General features: G+C 41.5%; 1 protein-coding gene across 2 annotated transcripts in view; it reads right to left on the reverse strand.

The window, feature by feature from the left end:
* LOC126210324 (atypical kinase COQ8B, mitochondrial) overlaps positions 1-20,803 on the reverse strand; it is a 127,057-nt gene that overhangs the window by 24,284 nt on the left and 81,970 nt on the right. For both annotated transcript variants that reach the window (XM_049939526.1, XM_049939525.1), the window contains exons 9-10: positions 15,709-15,911; positions 3,129-3,281 (exon numbers count right to left, since the gene is read on the reverse strand). In XM_049939526.1, coding sequence (XP_049795483.1) covers positions 3,129-3,281; positions 15,709-15,911 — 356 coding nt within the window. The remainder of the gene's footprint in view (positions 1-3,128; positions 3,282-15,708; positions 15,912-20,803) is intronic.

Here is a 20,803-nt window from a genome sequence, read left to right on the forward strand (position 1 = left end):
CTGATTCTGTAAGTTATCTCAATAAACTTGTATATCATTCCAAAGTTGTGAAGCCTTTTTGACTCATCCTGTAATAACCAAGTATGGTGTTGCAAATCACTTTGGAAGAGTGATGTGTACCCCTACGTATTTCTTACCGGTGAATGATACTCATGAATGAAAGAATGATTAAACAAATTATGTTGCTGGAAAGTGCAACTACAGTGTGGATTTACTGTTTTATCTCCCCACGGAAAACTGAAACGATGGATGGTGTGTGTCATTAAGATTAGATGGCAACTGCTATAACTTTGTGGGCACAATTTAGAAGCTCCATGAATGCCCAGTATGTATTGGAGAAGTATGTCACTTCAAGAAGAAATACAGGAAAACCTGAAATGGCTGTAGTGATACTGAAACAATGGAATTGTCAACTGATCGGTCATACTGAATCATGAATCCTTCATGGCATGGAAAAAGAACTTGTATGTAGTGTTTCACAGTAAAATATTATGACTGAAGTCTTTTGCTATCTGACAGACACCGTACATGTTTCAAAAAATGCATGGAGTATATACAGGGTGATTCAAATGCCTCTATTAATGTATTTTATGTAACCTGCAATGTTATATTTGATCTTCAAAAACCAAGTGCAAAATTTTCATATTCTCTCATTCACTAAGTGCAAACTATTAGTCCTACAGAAAAAAATGAATGGGCCCTTTTCTAGGAAATTTAATGTAGTTGAATTTTGTACTGAGATACGTTTTTGCTATACATTACAGTTTTCATGTTATTCAAGAAAAACATACAAAAGTGATCTTCAAATGTACCCCGACTCCCAGACTCCGCTCCCACTGGTCAGAATTTCTAGTATGTTGTTCATGGCACTAAATCCTACCATTATGCACAAATTTGCAACTGCATGAATTATTCGCAACATTTGATTTTTGTTTTTGGCCTTCACTGACACTGACTTAACTGAGCACTTATAAATTGTAAAATTGAAATTTGCTTAAATTTCACCTAACAATTTTGTGAATTTCAAAAGCATAAAATAAACAATTATATCACTGCATTCATCAGACCTTCCAGCTATGAAACTACTGTGCTTGTAAGGGTTAAGTTTGGTTTGAATTGCCAATGTAATTAGTTATAGCATCATGTTTACAAAAAGAAGTTTTCCTTTCATCGCCCTCACGGTGTATAGGACCAATTGATAGAGACCAAAAAAGGTGTAACATCAGGAATAGTTCATGTAATTGGAAATGTTTGTACAGTGGTAGGACGGAGTGCTACAAAAAACATACTAGAAATCTCGACTGGTGAGGAATGAGTATGGGGGAGTACGTGCATTTAAATGTCACTTTCGTTTGTTTTGCTGGAATTACTCAAAAACTGTGACCTTCAGTGAAATTATATCCCAGTACAAAATTTAACTACATCAAATGTCCTATTTAAAGGCCCCATTTTTTTTCATTTTTTAGGGCTTAAAGTTTGCATACAGCAGGTGAAAGAATAAGAAAATCTTGCTTGTTGTTTTTGAAGGCCAGATGTAACATTTCGGGTTGCATAAAATGACATCTTTAGGGGCAGTTGATTCATCCTGTATATAAGAAAACTGTTAGAACAATTACTGAAGTAAAGCAGAAGTTGTTGTATTACATTTTCTTCAAACATAAACTGCACAAGCAGGAAGAGGAGCCTTAAGTTGCAGCATCAACTAAGAGGAAGAAGAGCAGAAAAATAATTAAGTTGCCATTCAATCCAGTAAATAAAAATCCAACAGGGAATATACCACAAGGCAGTCTGTGCAAAAGAGCACATTTTCACGTTTGTTGCGAAATAATATTCATTACAGTGTCTATGTACTCCACATCTTACAACATGCTCGGATCATTCTCATTTTGCTGTCAATGAGGTGGTCAAGATCTTGCCACTCGAACCTGTTCGTGACAGGGTGCTGCTGACATCATTCATAGTGTGAGGAGGGCTCCTACAATGATAACCTGCAAGTTTCATCTCATCCCAAGGGTGCTCGGTCAGGCTGCACACCATTTGAATTAGTCAACTCCCACTTTCTGGTGGAAGGTGTCCATCAGGTGAGCATGCTGTGGCTGAGAATTATCATCTCAAAAGATGAACCCATTCCTCAAATGTCGATTAGAGAGTTAATCAATAAATCACAGGATCCTGTTTCAATACAGCAGAGACCAAAAATTACGCTAATCAGCGATGAGATGTGTCCGGCACCCATATGTGATACCAGTCTAAAACATGCCTGACTCACCTCTGTGCTGATTCCGTGAGACTGTGTGCCTGGAAAGTGTAACAGTAGCTGGCCACCTCCACAGTATCCACCATTAATAGGACACTACACCAGCGATCCAGGTTCCGTTTTGTGTGTCTTGTCCTCCGTTTTCTACATACCTCATGGCAATGAGGGGGAGTTTGTCCTGTTGTTCACAATGGGTGTCTAAAAGCCACAGTTATCATGTGGGGAAGGTCATGTGCTCTGTTGGTACACAGAGTCCTATCAGACACTTCCAAAAAGGAAACAACCAGTTCTGCAGGACTTCTTGAGGGGCTTGAACCAATTCATTGGCCACAGGTGGCCACTAAAGTACAAATCAGCACTGTTTAGTGTGTCACACAAGAGCTGAATTCACTAATGACTTCACTGAGGCATATGCCAACTCGGCATGCAACATCCACGATGACAACACTTCTGAAAATAAAGTGACCCTTTTATTAAACTAGGCAATAGGTTGAACAAGTAAACAAGCCACACTATCACATCATTCAGGACTGGAGATGAGATGTACTCTGTGGAACTGCACCAAGAAAGCACAAGTACTTCATTAAAGATGTAGCTGTATGTAGCCATTTCCTGTAGCCAGGACAGTATTGAGTATCAGGTTTTCAATCACGTAACCAAGAACTATGGAAGTCACGAGAGTCATGCACAAAACCTTTTTGCAGCAGCTTTTATTACTCCCAGATTATTAAGAAATCAAATGGAAGTGAAGTGTCTTATCTTTCTAAAATATCACAAGCAACTACATATTCTGATTTTGTTTATTAGCTATGTGTGGCTAGCAGCTACACTAGTGCAATGCTTCAAACTGCACAGTATGTTAAGATTATACCTTCGACTCGTAGCCCGTCAGGAAGCCCATGTCCCGAGACAACACGAGAACCTTCTCACGATCGGCATCTGCTGCACCTCGAATCACTTCTATGTATTTGTCCATGAACTCTCGGTCGTACCCTCGAGATGCACCAAAGTCCAACAGAGCGAGCTGTAGAGTAAATGAAGTTAGTGAGTCTTAAAGAACATTGCCTCCATTATCACCAGTTGCACAAAGACTAAGAAAGTTCTGTCTGGCCATAACAGAACCTGAACAATTACATGAATAACCTCAGCTTACAAAAAGCGCACGTAAAATATGGGAGCTTGTCATGTGCGATGCTCGTGACTCTCAAAATGAGGAATTATTTGCATGGCATTCTCAAACGCATCTTCAGTATGACAGTTAATTAAAATATTGTGTGTTCAATGCGGTAACTCACCTGAATAATGATTATTAAAAAACTCTAGAACAGGGGTATACAACCTGTGGCCCGTATGCAGGCCAAAGCAAGTATCAATGTGACCCAAGAAGTGACCCCATATCACAAAATCAGAAAAAAAGAAAATTCCATAAAATTCCATTTATGTAAAATTATAATAAATTAAATTTGAAATTTCAATTTGAAACTCCCACCACACAGTGATATTCTCTTATTGATGCATCCCATTCTTAGCATTGCCACCTGTGTTATACTTGACACCAATCAACTTACATTAAACATAAATGAAATATTGCACACACATACAAAATGTTATGAAGTCATTGTGCTACAAATCACTGATGGTGATGCAACTTTATATGGGTGACATTACACTATGTGGGTCTTTGGAGCACTGGGCACAAGGCACTATTTATTAACACTGCTTTTCATTCTCTCCATCTCTATCTATGTCTGAATCAACTACAGTAGTATGAACACTATGCTGTGCTTTACACATCGTCATCACCATGTGATCATAGGAGCAACTCAGAAAAAAGTTTACTGAGAATCGTTGATCTCACAACTATCATTTACATGACAGCGGGTAATGTCCCTGGGTACAAACATTCCTCTGCCTGACAATATCCAATAAATGAAGAATCACACACACAAACACACACAAAAGCTATGGGCAAGTCAGGGTTCTTGGTTGACTGTCTCCACAAAATGTAAAGGATTGTATGCCATAAAACATCACTCTACTTCATCTAAGAAGACAGCACGTTCTCGTTCTGTTATGGGAAAGAATATACAAAAGCCAATCTCTCTCCATACTCTTTGAAGAGGAACCTGAGCACTGCAGACCACTCTTGAGACATCACAAAATTTTACCACTTCTAACTACATATCTGAATCTGTTTGCTTCGTACAGCAAAAATTAGATAAATTACACAGAAATGAAGACCACCATGGTTGTAATACAAGAACAAAACATCAGTTACAAATAATACCACATAAATCAAAACTGTATGCTGAAAGTATCAGATATCCACACACATTATAAAGATGGACTGTCACAGGCAACAGTCTCTGGAGGGGTAAGAATCGCCTACCTATCATAGTTCAGGAGACATGACACCATAAACACTGAGATGTATGAAAAACTGGCACATTGTGCATGAAGTTTAAAAGTATTACTCCTTTGCTACTAATTCTATTCACAACATATTTCATTGACAGTAACCACATACCCTGCTGAATGTACCTATGCTAATACACTGATGCACCAAAGAAACTGGAATAGGCATGCGTACTCAGATACAGGGATATGTAAACAAGCAGAATTCAGCTTTGCAGTTGGCAACCCCTATATAAGACAACAAGTGTCTGGTGCAGTTGTTAGATGGGCTACTGCTGCTACAATGGCAGGTTATCAAGATTTAAGTGAGTTTGAACATGGCGTTATAGTCAGCACACGAGCAATGGGACACGACATCTCCGAGGTAGCGATGAAGTGGGGATTTTCCTGTACGACCATTTCACGAGTGCACTGTGAATATCAGGAATACGGTAAAACACCAAATCTCCGATATTGCTGTGGCTGGAAAAAGATCCTGCAAGAATGGAACCAGCAACGACGGAAGAGAATCGTTCAGTGTGACAGAAGTGCAACCCTTTCACAAATTGCTGCAGATTTCAATGCTGGGCCATCAACAAGTGTCAGTGTGCAAACCATTCAACGAAACATCATTGTTATGCGATTTCAGAGCCGAAGGCCCACTTGTGTGCCCTTGATGAGAGCACGACACAAAGCCTTACGCCTTGCCTGGGCCTCTGAACACCGACAGTGGACTGTTGATGACTGGAAATATGCTCCCTTGTCAAAAGAGTCTCAGATGGTCGTGTACGGGTATGGAGACAACCTCACGAATCCATGGACCCCGCATGTAAGCATGGGATTGTTCAAATTGGTGGAGGCTCTGTAATGGTGTGGGGCGTGTACAGTTGGAGTGATTTGGGACCCCTGATATGTCTAGCTACAACTCTGACAGGTGACACATGCATAACCATCTTGTCTGATCACCTGCATCCATTGGGCATTTCCAGTGGGACAATGTGATATCCCAAAAGTCCAGAATTGTTACAGAGTGGCTCCAGGAACATTCTTCTGAGTTTACATTTCCACTGGCCAGCAAACTTCCCAGATGTTAACATTATTGAGCATATCTGTGATGCCTTGCAACATGCTGCTCAGAAGAGATCTTCACCCCCTCATACTCTTGGAGATTTATGGACACCCCCGCAGGATTCATGGTGCAAATTCTCTCCAGCACTACTTCAGACAATAGTCAAGCCCATGTCACATCATGTTGTGGCACTTCGCTGCCTGGGGGCACATGATATTAGGGCAGGTGAACCAGTTTCTTTGGCTCTTCAGTGTACATCATTATATGATACATAGTTCAAGGGATATGATGACATGAGCACTTCCTCATCATAATACACTCATTCTTTACTACTAAGACACTTCCTACAGTTGAGTCAACTTAAGGAAATCCCTGATACCTGTCAGTGGTTTTGACAGCTTTCAACCGTGAAGTGCAAATGGCTGTAGGCGAAAACAATAGCTGACTACATAGCTACGAAGAAGCATTTATATGGAGATGTTTACAAAATCATGTTGCAGACACACAAAGCAGTTGTACCTGGCATACAGAAATTTTCAGGGTTCTTGTTTGGGTACTGTACTCTTATATTATACATATTTCTTTGTATGACTTTTTCATAATTTCAAAGGTATTTTCGCAAATTCATGGAAATGAAATTTTTTTTTTTTTTTTTTTTTTTTTTTTTTGGTATTTCATAACAAATACAGTTATTCTCTGTAACAATTTGATATTTTAAAGTATCTGGCATTTTAAATTTAATAATCTGCAACACTTACATGTAACTGGTCTTTTCTTAACTATGTACATCTCTAATGTTATTGTTAGTTATGGAGAACAGTTTTATGTAACTGACATTCTAGTAAAATCAGATTATAGTTACTTTGTGACTTAATAAGCTTAATTTATCGAGAAATATGGTTTAAAAATTGTACAATCTAGTTTCTGTAATTGCTAATCATCAACTCATATATCACCCTCCACCACTTCACCATGCTGGCATATCCCATATCATAAGTGCAAGTCCAGTACCATCATGATCTAAGCCACAAATAGACGAATGAATGACATCATTCAGCAATTTTCTATAATCTAAGTAAAAATCTTGGCAACTGGCCCAGAGAACCACTGTGAGCCCATTGCAAAGCACATTCACCCCTATGGCTGCCTGGAAATCAGAGTGGTTATCTTGACCCGAGCAAGGCTTTTTGTGGGTTGAAAAGCCAGCCACCAAACCTTCTATCTTCCTCATGTCATTTGGTACAGACTGAACCAAATTACAAATGGGAGAACAGCTGCTACTCTCAATAGCTCGGGATGGCACGTCTCTTAGAGCTGTGACTGTAGATGGCACAGATGGCGACACACACTGTACTGGACTGTCCCTTGCATGATTTCACAATATTCCTGGAAGAACTGCATTGGGCCAGCTCCGTGGCATGGAGTGGCTGGAAAACCTGAACAATGGTCTTCGGTTTTTCCTTTTGTTTGTTTAATAGGCCATTTATAGTTCCTTTGTTAGTAATTGTTTATGTCTTATATTGTTAAAGAGCATCAAAATGCTAAATAAAATATGTAGATCTGCCTGCATAAACAATAAGTATTTAATATCCCTTTGTAACCAGTAGTTGGAAGAAGGCACATCACACCTGACTAGAAGACGGGTAACAAAAGCAATTCACAAAACTGCTATCCATCAGTTGCAGAATCTTAACAACATATTCTAAGGTCTCAGACATGACGAGGTATCTTTACGAGGATGACCGCTTCCATGCCAATCACGTGGACTTAAAAAAATATGGGTCACAAAAAACTCAACTTGCCTTGTTCTCATGTGACATCCTGAAAAACCATGGATCAATGTAGTCAGGTGGTTGCAGTAATACTCGACTTCCACAAAGCATTTCACTGAGTACCACCTACACTTGACAAAGATACACCAGTAGGGGATATGGAGCACAGTTTGTGACTGGATTCAGGATCTTGGTAGGCAATATGCAGCATGTTATCTTTGATGAAAATTCATTGACAGATCTACAAGTAAATTTGGGTGTGCCACAAGGAAGTGTGATGGGACACTAGCTGCTTATGTTGCACATTAATGACTGTGCAGACAATATTAATAGTAATGTTTGAAGTTTTCATAGATGGTGCAGCCAACTATAATGAAGTACTCTCTGGGGAAAAAAAGAAAAAGCTGCACAAATAATCAGTCAGATTTTGGTAAGATTTCAAAGTGGTGCAAACAATGGCAACATTCTTTACAGATTGATAAATGTTACATTGCTACTTCAGAAAACAGATAAATGGAGTGTAATTGGTAGAATTCTTCAGGATAGCATATTCTGTTGTTATTCTCTTGGATCGACAAAAGACATTCATGAGATTTGAAGATGTATTTTTATGTAGTTGTAAATGGAAAATGTCCCACTGTGCACGCTTTTGTGTTCAAACGTGTACAGAGATGATGAAAGAAGTGTGGGCACGGGACACTGACAAAGTGCGATGACAACTGAGCATCTACACTTTCTGTGAAGGAGTTGTTTATGCATTGGCATCACATCTCGGCAGTGCTCGGAAGGCAGAGAGAAAGAAATGCAGCCTACACTCTCGACAGCTAATAAGATAAAATTGATATGTTCTGTTCTTAAATGCCTTTTCAATTCATTCACTTATTCGATGTCATGAAAGTCACTCGGTTTATGCTGTTCTGGTCTAGTGGGATAAGTTCACCTAACTGTTAAATACTGGAGCAACATACAGAAGAGTCACTGAAAAGAAGTTTCATCATTTCATAGCCAGTTGGTGTAGACTTAGCTCTCTTGCAGGCCTCAACTTACTGCAGAAGGAGACAAAGTCAACACGGCCAGAATCAGTGGCGCTGCATAACAGGTCCACATCACCAAGAAATCTACAAGAAGGCAACTTTAAACATTAAATACGGTAAAACACAAGCTACAGAGTGAGAGAGCAATCATGAAGTGAAAAACCACACAAAAATTATATTTCACTTCAACTCTTCTACATCTACATCGATACTCTGCAAATCACATCTAAGTGCCTGGCAGAGGGTTCACCGAACCACGTTCACAATTCTCTATTATTCCAATCTCGTATAGCGCGCAAAGAATGAACACCTATATCTTTCCGTACAAGCTCTGATTTCCCATATTGTATCATGGTGATCGTTCCTCCCTATGTAGGTCGGTGTCAACAAAATATTTTCGCATTCAGAGGGGAAAGATGGTGATTGGAATTTCGTGAGAAGATTCCATTGCAACAAAAAACGCCTTTCTTTTAATGATGTCCAGCCCAAATCCTGTATAATTTTGGTGACACTCTCTCCCATATTACACGATAATGCAAAACGTGTTGCCTTTCTTTGAACTTTTTCAATGTACTCCGTCAGTCCTACCTAGTAAGGATCCCACACCGCACAGCAGTATTCTAAAAAAGAGGACGGACAAGCGTAGTGTAGGCAGTCTCCTTAGTAGGTCTGTTACATTTTCTAAGTGTCCTGCCAATAAAACGCAGCCTTCCCCACAACATTTTCTGTGTGTTCTTACCAATTTAAGTTGTTCGTAACTGTAATACCTAGGTATTTAGTTGAATTTACGGCTATTAGATTAGACTGATGTATTGTGTAACAGAAGTTTAACGAGTTCCTTTTAGCACCCATGCACCCATGTGGATGACCTCACACTTTTCGTTATTTAGGATCAACTGCCACTTTTCGCACCATTCAGATATTTTTTCTAAATTGTTTTGCAGTCTGTTTTGATCTTCTGATGACTTTATTAGTTGATAAATGACAGCGTCATCTGCAAACAACCGAAGACGGCTGCTCAGATTGTCTCCCAAATTGTTTATATGGATAAGGAACAGCAAAGGGCCTATAACACTACCTTGGGAAACGCCTGAAATCACTTCTCTTTTACTCGATGACTTTCTGTCAATTAGTATGAACTGTGACTTTTCTGACAGGAAATCGCAAATCCAGTCACATAACTGAGACAATATTCTATAAGCACGCAAATTTTACTATGAGCCACTTATGTGGTACAGTGTCAAAAGCCTTTCAGAAATCCAAGAATACGGAATCGATCTGAAATCCCTTGGCAATAGCACTCAGCACTTCATGTGAATAAAGAGCTAGTTGTGTTTCACAGGAATGATGTTTTCTAAACCCATGTTGACTGTGTGTCAATAGACCGTTACCTTCGAGGTAATCTCTCTGGATTTTCTGCCAGGTTTCGAGACAAAGTTTTGTTGTGGAAACTGTTATAGGCGTCTCGCATTGAACTCCGCACTAAGTTTCGAGCTTCTGTAAAGGATCGCCAATCTTGGGTATTTTGCATCTGTTTAAATTTGTCAAGTTTGTTTCGTTGTTTCTGCAATAGTGTTCTAACCCGTTTTGTGTACCAAGGAGGATCAGCTCCGTCATTTATTAGTTTATTTGGTATAAACCTCTCAATTGCTGCCAATACTATTTCTTTGAATTTAAGTCACATCTGGTCTACACTTATATTATTAATTTGGAATGAGTGGAGATTATGTCTCAGGAAGGCGTCAAGTGAATTTTTATCTGCTTTTTTGAACAGGTATATTTTTCGCTTATTTTTCGAGGATTTGGGGATTACAATATTCAATATCGCTACGACAATCCCGTGTTCACTAATCCCTATATCGGTTTTGATGCTGGTTATTAACTCAGGATTATTTGTTGCTAAGAGGTCAAGTGTGTTTTCACAACTGTTTACTATTCGCAGGGCTTATGAACCAACTGCTCGAAATAATTTTTAGAGAATGTGTTTAGCACAATTTCGGATGATATTTTAAGTGTACCTCCGGAATTAAACATGTGTTTTTGCCAACATATTGAGGGTAAATTAAAGTCACCACCAACTATTATCGTATGAGTCAGGTACGTGTTTGAAATCAAACTCTAGTTTTCTTTGAACCTTTCAGCACGTGTATCATCTGAACTGGGAGGTCGGTAAAAGGATCCAATTATTATTTTATTCCGGTTGCCAACAATGACCTCTGCCCATACTAACTCACAGGAAGTATCTACTTCAATTTCAGGACAAGTTAAACTACTTGTGAAAGCAACAAAAAAGCCACCGTCAACCGTGTTTAGCCTATCTTTTTGGAACACCGTTTGGTTCTTTGCAAAAATTTTGGCTGAGCTCAAATCCGGGGTTTAGCCAGCTTTCAGTGCCTATAACAATTTGAGCATCAGTGCTTTCTATTAGCGCTTGGAGCTCTGGTACTTTTCCAACACAGCTACAACAATTTACAACTGTTATACTAATGGTTCCTGTATCTATGTTCTTTCTGTGTTCAGCCTGCACCCTTTGTAACTGAAGCCCTTCTTGTGTTTTCCCGAGATCCTCTAACCTAAAAAACCACCCAGTCCACGCCACACAGCCCCTGCTACCCGTGTAGCCACCTCCTGCATATAGTGGACACGTGATCTATTCAGCGGAACCCGAAACCCAACCACCCTTTGGCGCAAGTCGAGAAATCTGCAGCCTACACAGTCGCAGAACCGTCTGAGCCTTTGATTCAGACCCTCCACTCAGCTCTGTACCAGAGGTCCGCAATCGGTCCTGTTGACTATGCTGCAAATGGTCAGCTCTGCTTTCATCTTGCAAGCAAGACTGACAACCTTTACCACTTCTGTTAGTCGCTCGAAAGCAGAGAGAATCTCTTCTGATCCAAAGCGACACACATCATTGGTACCGACGTGAGCAACCACCTGCAGTTGGCTGCACGCTGTGCTCCTCAAGGCATCTGGAAGGACCCTTTCCACATCTGGAATGACTCAACTCGGTATGCACTCGGAGTGCACATTGGTTTTGTTACCTTCCTTGTCAGTCAGGTCCCTAAGGGGCCCCATAACGCGCCTAACGTTGGAGCTCCCAACTACCAATAGTCCCACCCTCTACAATTGCCCAGATATTGCAGGCTGAGTGGTTTCCTCTGAAACAGGACAGGTGACAGTATCTGGCTCAGCTACAGTGCCAGCCACAGACAGCACTTGGAACCTGCGTGCGGCCGCCTGGGAAGTCTTTTGCCACCTGCTTCGCCCCGGGGCGACCTCCCACTCGACCACAGGTGAGGGTTCAGCCTCAGTGCAAGCAGTAACTGGGTTGTCCACCAGTGAGGACCGATCGGAGGACTCTTGACGCGCTGGACATCCGTTGGATCACCACGGCTGGCCCACAACAGTGGTGCCCATCTAATGCAGCCTCAAGCTGTGTAACCGAAGCCATCACAGCCTGAAGCTGAGAGCAAAGTGTCACCAACTCGGCTCACATTTGCACACAACAATCGCAGTCCCTGCCCATACCAAAGACTGTCGAAAACTAAACTATGCACATAAATGGACTATTGGCATGTGCTGCGCAACTCTAATTTAGACCCTGGCAAAAACACACAAACTGTGCCTAGTAATACGCAGATATTCAAGAACCTAACTACCAAAGCACTCAGGTGAAACTAGATAATTTTCCCCTGATAAGGAACTTGAAATACGTCACAAAATCAGTTTACTTTCTGATGCAAATGCAAGAACTGTGGCTATTACATTTTAAATTTAACTGCAGAAACTCAAGAAACTAAACTATTAAAGCACACAGATGCTATAATCAAATTCGCTCCTGGTTAGGAACTCGTAAAAGTCACAAAAGCGGCTTACTTATCAGTTGCTGCGTCTGTCGCGGTCGGCTACTACTGCCTGACTGATTCTAATATCAATGAATCTCAATTAGAATTGATTAACTCACATAAATAATGGGGTGTAATAATTTGTAGTTACATGAAAGAGAATAATCAGGTCAGAGAGGAGCAGCATGAAAGGTCACAGGATTTTTTGACCTGTGAGAGACATTGAGGAAACTGAACTGACAGACACTTGAAGATAGATGCAAACCATTCTGAGAAAGCCTATTTACAAAGTTATCTAGAAATATACCAGAACCCCTTTGTGGCGTAACAGTCGATAAGTGGTCTGTTGCATGCACCATCTATCGCCCCTGGCCTAGCACAAATTCTAATTAAATGATAAAATTGAGTTGCGGGTTAGGATTTGTTAGTTATGTGCATAAATACTGTGGAAGTATTTGGTTTTTATATGTACAGATAATTCAAACACTGAGCCAGCAACCGGCGCGGACTTTCGTTGACGCGGCAAGTAGCGGGCCGCCATGGAGCAAACGCAGTGAGGCTGATGACGTTGCTCCATGGAGGTCCAAGAGTCGTGGCGGCGGGATACTCCGAGGCGGTTGTTGGAATTCGGAGTAAAAAAACGAAGAATGCATATTGAGGAACTTTGTGTATATCAGCAAAAGTAGGAAGAAGCAAATTAATGCCCGGCAACGCAGTAGGCGGTACCTCAAGAGCCGACTGTACATAGGTATCAGAAATAAATCGCTGTAACTATGGTAAAGAGGAGTTCTGAATAAGAGTTATTACGAGAAGCAGTCAGACAGCGTCAGTTACTGGTGAATGATCACCATAGGAGACATTTTCTTCATCAGTTGCACCGTACCCTCTTTCACTCGACGAATTTAGTCAACACTAAGACAGTGCCAATCTACGCAAATAATAAAACTCATCAGTGGGGCGGGGACAGCGCACCCTTACATACTGCCCCCCCCATAGGGATCACAAACATAAAGTTACAGTGTGCAGAGAGGTATTTAACCCATCATTCTTCCAGCATCCCATACGTACGCTGAAGTGGGGCAGAATGAGAAGTACTCTCAGCCATGTACTTCACAGTAGTTTGCGTTGGTCTTTTTCAGTGGTTTAATGGTCCCAATGTGCATTTTTCTCATGTTTAAGGTTCTCATTGGAACATATGTGGCAGCAAGTAGTGAGCAAAAGATTATTACTTCACAGGATTCACCAAGAATGCAACTGCTTGCCACTGCCCATTTGGTAGAGTGGACGAGACGCTACTACTACAGAGGGATCTTGCTAGGATGTGTAACTATTCCTTGCAAATAAAAAATCTGTAACATGTAGGTAGTTAATAAGTTATAGCCATCTTCAAACAATGGAAAATCCAAGACTGAACATAACAACATTATGAACAGGAAAACTGCCACACACCATATAGTGGAAATACTGAGTCACAGATAGGTCCAACAAAAAGACTGTCACTAATAAGCTTTCGGCCAGCAAGGGCATCATCAAAAAATAGAACCCCCCCTCCCCCCCCCCCCTCACACACACAACACAAACACACGAACGACTGCACTCTCTGGCAACTGGAGCCACACTGGCCAAAAGCTTATTGGTAACAGTCTTTTTGTAGTACCTATCTGCAACTTGGCATCTCCACTATATGGTGGGTAGCTACTTTCCTTTTCATAATACTGTTACAGCCATCTTCGATAATTTGGGCTGTTTATATCCAACTGCTGTCGGAGTTCCACTGCAACAAACTGTATTTATGTTCAGAGTAAGATAGGTTTTAAATTCCCTAAGAAAAAGGAAAGAGCAGAGTAGTAGTTTTTGCATAGCTGCGAGATTCTACTAATATCAGAATAAACAGGATGGGAATGCAAGTAATTTAATGAACTACTGGAATACTTTTAAGACTCTACAGTATGCATATTACACAAAATAACTTGTTCCTCTTCTAGCTGCAGCCTATCACTCATCGTTGGAGCAATGCAAGTGTTCCAAACAACTGCAAAAGCATGTATCACTCAAAATATTCTGTGTAGGAAATGCCACAGCTTCCACAAACAGCAGTTTTGTGAAGATTTGTTCACTCTGTTTGATGTGGAACACAGTGGATAGTGGTGCCTACCTGTGCTGATGATATGGTTCACTTCATGAACAAAATTCAAGTTTACAGAACACCAGGCTAGCTTTCCGAATGGATTGAGTACGTCCTAGCAGACAGCACTCAACAGATAATCGTTATTCGGGTGAGGTCACTAGAGGTGAATGTGACTGGGCAGGAACAGGAACATTACAGTGCCATTAGTGTTCACAACACTATGTGGGAGTATCATGTCCTATAATTTTCATTTTTAAGTTTAATTTTCAGTTTAAATAAATTTATTAAGAAGGAACATTGGCTAAATTGACCACTGACAACAACAACAACAACAATAATAATAAAGAAATTCCTTGGATTCTGCAGTGAAAGATACAACATGCAGTTATTTCTCTAGAACAGATATCTTTTACTTCACTGTCTGTTGAAAAAAATCATGGCATCAAAGAAACACAATATTTGTTTGTCTGTGCTTTACCTCTGATAGACTCTTTGAATTGATTTCTTAACTTTCTTCCACACCACCTCCAACTTCTTCAGTTTTCTGATCACTTATCATTCTGACATTCCCGTGATTTCCCCTTATTATGAGTTATGAGCATTTCCCTACCATGTAGTCATTGCTGTATTTTCTAGTTAATTACTGAACTGTCCCATTAACTTAGAACACTTCTTTTTTTGCCAGACATCAGAATAATTAGTTTTGAAAGTTAGTCAGTCAATTTCTTACTCATCAGTAAGCCTGTTACACTACAGCAAATGGAAGGCTAATTTCTGTCTACATTTGTTTAAAGATACATTACAGTCTGACTTTTATTAACAGCCTATGGGTGCACATCTACATCTACATCTACATCCATACTCCGCAAGCCACCTGATGGTGTGTGGCGGAGGGTACCTTGAGTACCTCTATTGGTTCTCCCTTCTATTCCAGTCTCGTATTGTTCATGGAACGAAGGATTGTTGGTATGCCTCTGTGTGGGCTCTAATCTCTCTGATTTTACCCTCATGGTCTCTTCGCGAGATATACGTAGGAGGGAGCAATATACTGCTTGGCTCCTCGGTGAAGGTATGTTCTCGAAACTCCAGCAAAAGCCCACTGGAATTCCATCTACCAATTCAGAAGTAAGTATCTTAGCAGTACTAAGTTCATCTGAAAAGAAAAAAAGGATTCATTCTTATTGGCATTTCATTTATCAAACTGCTTACTTTGTTGGTATTTGGGTTGAAGAAGAAATTTGACCAGTTGGGGTCTGTCTGCATGTAACGGAAGGTAAACAACTCATGCAAACAGAGTTTCATGATGAGCTGACAAATGTGGTTGCGGGTTTCCTGATCCATATGGCAGCACTTGTCCACTGGAATTCCATCTACCAATTCAGAAGTCAGTATTTTAGCAGTACTAAGTTCATCTGAAAAGAAGAAAGGATTCATTCTTATTGGAAAAGAAACTTTACATATTATTCATGAAAATGTTCTGATGGTGTGAAACATTCTAATATTAGCATGCAAAAACAGTATAAAAGTTGCAAAAAATTCAAAGATTAGCTGCAATAACTGATGGCAAGGTTTTCTCTGTCACCACATAACTTTTTAAAAAAACATGCAGTAATAGTACAATGATCCATGCTTCCATGCACAACAAAAACCATCTTAACGCTTTGTATTACCACTACCATTGCCGTGGCCACCATATCACTTGTGTTTCTTGGACTTCTATCTCTGTATCAGCACATGCACATGACATATCAAATTAAATACAACAGTCAATGTTCTTCAGAGAATACATCATTAGATGAAGAAAGCAATCATCATCACATTTTGCTACAGACTGTTGCCACCCCATGAGAAGCACCAGAAAAAGAGCACAACCAAATTATTCAGCAACTTGTCAGCCAGTCTGGTGTGTCAATACAAAACATCAAAAGGAAAGCTGAAGTTTTAAATTCTGTAGTTAACAAAAAATCATTCAGGTAAGATGCTCATACAAACACGTCACCTTTTGACTTAGAAATAGGCACCCCTGGCATAGTAAAGCAGTTGTAATAGTTAAAAACAAATGAGTCACCATGTCCATATGGAATCTCATACTGGCTTTGACCCCATATTTAGCTTGCATTAATCATGAACCTGTCACACAGTGGAAAGTTGCAAGTGATTGAAAAAAAAAAAAAAAAAAAAGTGAAGATGACTCCTGTATGTAAGAAAGATAAAAGAACGGACCCACAAAATAACAGATCAATATCCACATCAGTTTGCTGCCAAATTTTTGAGCATATTCTAAGTTCAAATATAATAAGATCCCTAAGTGGAGATGCTGAATTGGCGATGGGCACAACAAAAAGATTCACACAATTATAGCTTTCATCCATTAAAGCCTTTGTCAGCAATAAACACGCGCAAGCGAGCGCGCACACCTGCCCCCCCCCCCCCCCCCACACACACACAAGCGCGCGCAAATGCAACTTACACACACGTCTGCAGTCTCAGATAGCTGAAACAGCACTGCAAGCAGCAGCACCAGTGCATGATGGGAGTGGCGACTGGGTGGGTGGGTGGGTGGGTGGGTGGGTGGGTGGGTGGGTGGGGGGGGGGGGCAAGGAGGAGGCTGGGGTGGGGAGGGGGAGGGATAGTATGGTGGGGGTTTCAGACAGTGAAGTGCTGCAGCAGTTTAGATGGAGAGCAGGAGAGAAGGTGCACAAGGGGATAAGTAGCAGAAAGGAGACAAATAAAAAGAAATTAAAAGACTGGGTGTGGCGGTGAAATGACAGCTGTATAGTGCTGGAATGGGAACAGGGCTGGATGGGTGAGGACAGTGACTAAAGAAGGTTGAGGCCAGGAGGGTTATGGGAACGTAGGATGCATAACAGGGTGGTCCACTTGTTTTCTGGCCACAGTTTGTCGGTGGCCATTCATGCCGACAGACAGCTTGTTGGTTGACATGCCTACATAGGATGCAGCACAGTGGTAGCAGCTTAGCTTGTAAATCACATGACTGGTTACACAGGTAACCCTGCCTTTCATGGGATAGGTGACGTTAGTGACTGGACTGGAGTAGGTGGTGGTAGGAGGATGTACGGGACAGGTCTTGTATCTAGGTCTACTACAGGGGTATGAGCCACGAGGTAAGGGATTGGGAGCAGGGGTTGTGTCAGGATGGACAAGTACATTGTGTAGGTTCGGTGGATGGCGGAATACCACTGTAGAAGGGGTGGGAAGGATATTTCTCATTTTAGGGCATGACGAGAGCATTTAATTCAGTTGTCCAGTCCCAGATGGTACTGAGTTACGAGGGGAATGCTCCTCTGCTGCCGGACTGTGGGACTTCGGGAGGTGGTGGGAGACTGGAAAGATAAGGCACGGGGAAATTTGTTTTTGTACAAGGTTGGGAGGATAATTATGGTCAGTGAAGGCTTCAGTGGATCCTCAGTATATTTTGAGAGGGACTGGTCATCACTGCAGATGCAACGACCACGAGTGGCTAGGCTGTACGGAAGGGACTTCTTGGAATGGCATGGGTGGCAGCTGTAGAAGTGGAGGTATTGCTGGTGGTTAGTAGGTTTGATATAGATGGAGTTACTGATGTAGTCATCTCTGAGGTGGAGGTCAACATCTAGGAAGGTGGCTTTTTGGGTTGAGTAGGACCAGGTGAAGCAAATGGTGGAGAAGGGAGAAGATGTAGAGTGTCTGGAGGAATGTAGATAGGGCGTCCTCACCTTCAATCCAGATAGCAAATATGTCATCAATGAATCTGAACCAGGTGAGGGGATTAGGATTCTGGGTTTTTTTAGGAAGGATTCCTCTACATGGCCCAGGAATAGGTTGGCATAGGATGGTGCCATGAGGGTGCCCATAGCCGTACCCCGGATTTGTTTGTAGATAATGCCTTCAAAGGAGAAGTAATTGTGGGTGAGGATATAGTTGGTCATGGCGACTAGGAAGGAGGTTGTTGGTTTGGAATCTACAGGGCATCTGGAAAGGTAGTGTTCAATAGCATTAAGGTCATGGGCATTAGGAATGTTCGAGTACAGGGAGGTGGCATCAATAGTGACGAGCAGGGCACCGTGTGGTAAAGGGACAGGAACTGTGGAGAGTCAGTGGAGGAAATGGTTGGATTGTTTTATATAGGATAGGTTCCAGGTAATATGTTGAAGGTGTTGGTCTACAAGAGCAGAGATTCTCTCAGTGGGGGCACAGTAACCGGCCACAGGCCACAATGGGGCGTCCTGGGTGGTTGGGTTTATGGACTTTAGGAAGCATGTAGAAGGTGAGAGTGCGGGGAGTGGTAGGGGTAAGTAGAGAGATGGACTCTGGGGAGAGGTTCTGGGATGGGCCTAAGGATTTGAGTAGTGACTGGAGATCCTGCTGGAATTATCTGACAGCTGACAGAGTCATTCTGCCAGGTAATCCTTGTGGTTCAAAACAACAGTGGTGGAGCCTTTGTCTGCAGGTAGTATTATAAGGTTGGGATCAGTTTTTAGATGGTGGACTGCGGTTCTATCTGCAAATGTAAGGTTAGTTTGCTTGTTGAGGGATTTGGAGAATAACGGTGAGGCAAGGTTTAAGGTTAAGAAACTCTGGAAAGTTAACAGCGCGTAGTTTGGAGGCAGTGGGGGTGGAACACGGTTGGATAGGAGTCAACTGAGTTAGGCAAGGTTTAATATTGGTCTTTGGTTGAGTCTGATAGGTCGGGTTTGTGGCGAAAAAGTGTTTCCACTGTAGGGACCGGAAGAAGGAGAGGAGGTCTTTAACAAGTCCTGCACGATTGAATTTGGGAGCGGGGCAAAAGGTGAGGCCTTTGGAAAGGACTGATATTTCTGTGGGATTAAGGCTTCTGGAGGAAATGTTCATGGCTGTGTTGTGGGTCTGTTTAAGTTCTGGGTTCTGTGTGGTGGTGGGAGGGAGTTTTGGAGGGTGGGATAAGTGTTGTAGGTCTGCAAGACAGGGTTTGTCAGCTACGTGGGGGTGTGGGAGAGGTTCGGAGATTGTTGTAGAGGTGGTGGGCAGTGGTACTCCGAGACGGGAATAGGAAGTGAGCCGGATGGAGAGGTTTTTGAGGTGGTGTTGGGCATGTTGCTCAAGCTCCTGCTGGGTAAGAGTTTCAATGTGTGTTATATTGTTACAATCCATCCTGGATTTTCCATTGTTTGATAAGTTCCGTTAAGAGAGAAAAGCTTCTATTTACAAATCAACAAAGAGTTGGGATGCATTACTCGTGTAAAACTCAGCTTGCCCTTTTCTTACACCTGAAAACCATGGGCAGACTCCATATACCTAGACTTAAAGAAAGCATCTGAAACAGTACCCCACTGGAGACAATTAACAAAAATCTGAGCATGCAGAATAGGTTATCATATAAGATTTGTTGTAGGCAAGGTGAACAGTGGACTTGGGCTTACTTGGGGAATTCTAGAGAAGTGTAGCTCATCTATAAAGGAGACTCATTCTTGAGGTCGGTTTATGGGAAGACATCAAAGCAATTCAGAAGCAAGCTGCTAGAATCATCACTGATAGGTTCAATCAACACACGAGTATAATGGAAATGCTATGTGAATTCAAATGACAATCCCTGCCGGGGAGAACCCACACTGCCAACAATATACATGAAAACACTGTTTGGCCTTCTACATTGGCATGACTACCACTATGTTATTAGTTAGGGTGAATGAACACCACACAGTCTCCTGCTGCAGAACATGCTCTACAACACTACAGTCATGACGACCCTGGTGTCTGTTTCACCATATGTGCCATCTGGATTCTTCCCCCAGACACCAGTTTCTCAGAACTTGGCAGATAGGAACAGATGTTAAAATTTGTCCCTGGTTCTCACCACCCAACCGGCCTTAATTTTCATTAATTATTTTCTTTAATTTCCTCGGGCTCAACATTTTTTCTCAGTAACTATTCATTTGTTCATTCCCTTTTAAGTTTTCTATATCTTTTATTTTCTGACCTATCTATTTTTCTCCATCTCCCCCACCTTGTTATGTCTACCATGTATAATGCACCTAGTTTTCCACTCTTATCCCATGTATGATATTTTGTCAGTAATGTCTGTCTTGCTTATTACCCTATCTTCCACCTCTACACTCTCAGGTATTGAAATCTCATCTGGTGCAGTCCCCATCAACTAGTCTTTTGTTCTCATCCCATCCACAAAGTCTCCCCCGACCCAGGTTTCTGGCCGACTTTTCTGAGCTTTCCTCATTTCCTAAGCCTCCCCAGTCCTTTTCATTCACCCCTCTTCCTTCCCCTTCACCGCTTCTGCCAGAAGAATGAGTCAATGACTCTGAACATCTGC

This window comes from Schistocerca nitens, chromosome 10 (assembly GCF_023898315.1).
Source record: "Schistocerca nitens isolate TAMUIC-IGC-003100 chromosome 10, iqSchNite1.1, whole genome shotgun sequence".
NCBI lineage: Eukaryota > Metazoa > Arthropoda > Insecta > Orthoptera > Acrididae > Schistocerca > Schistocerca nitens.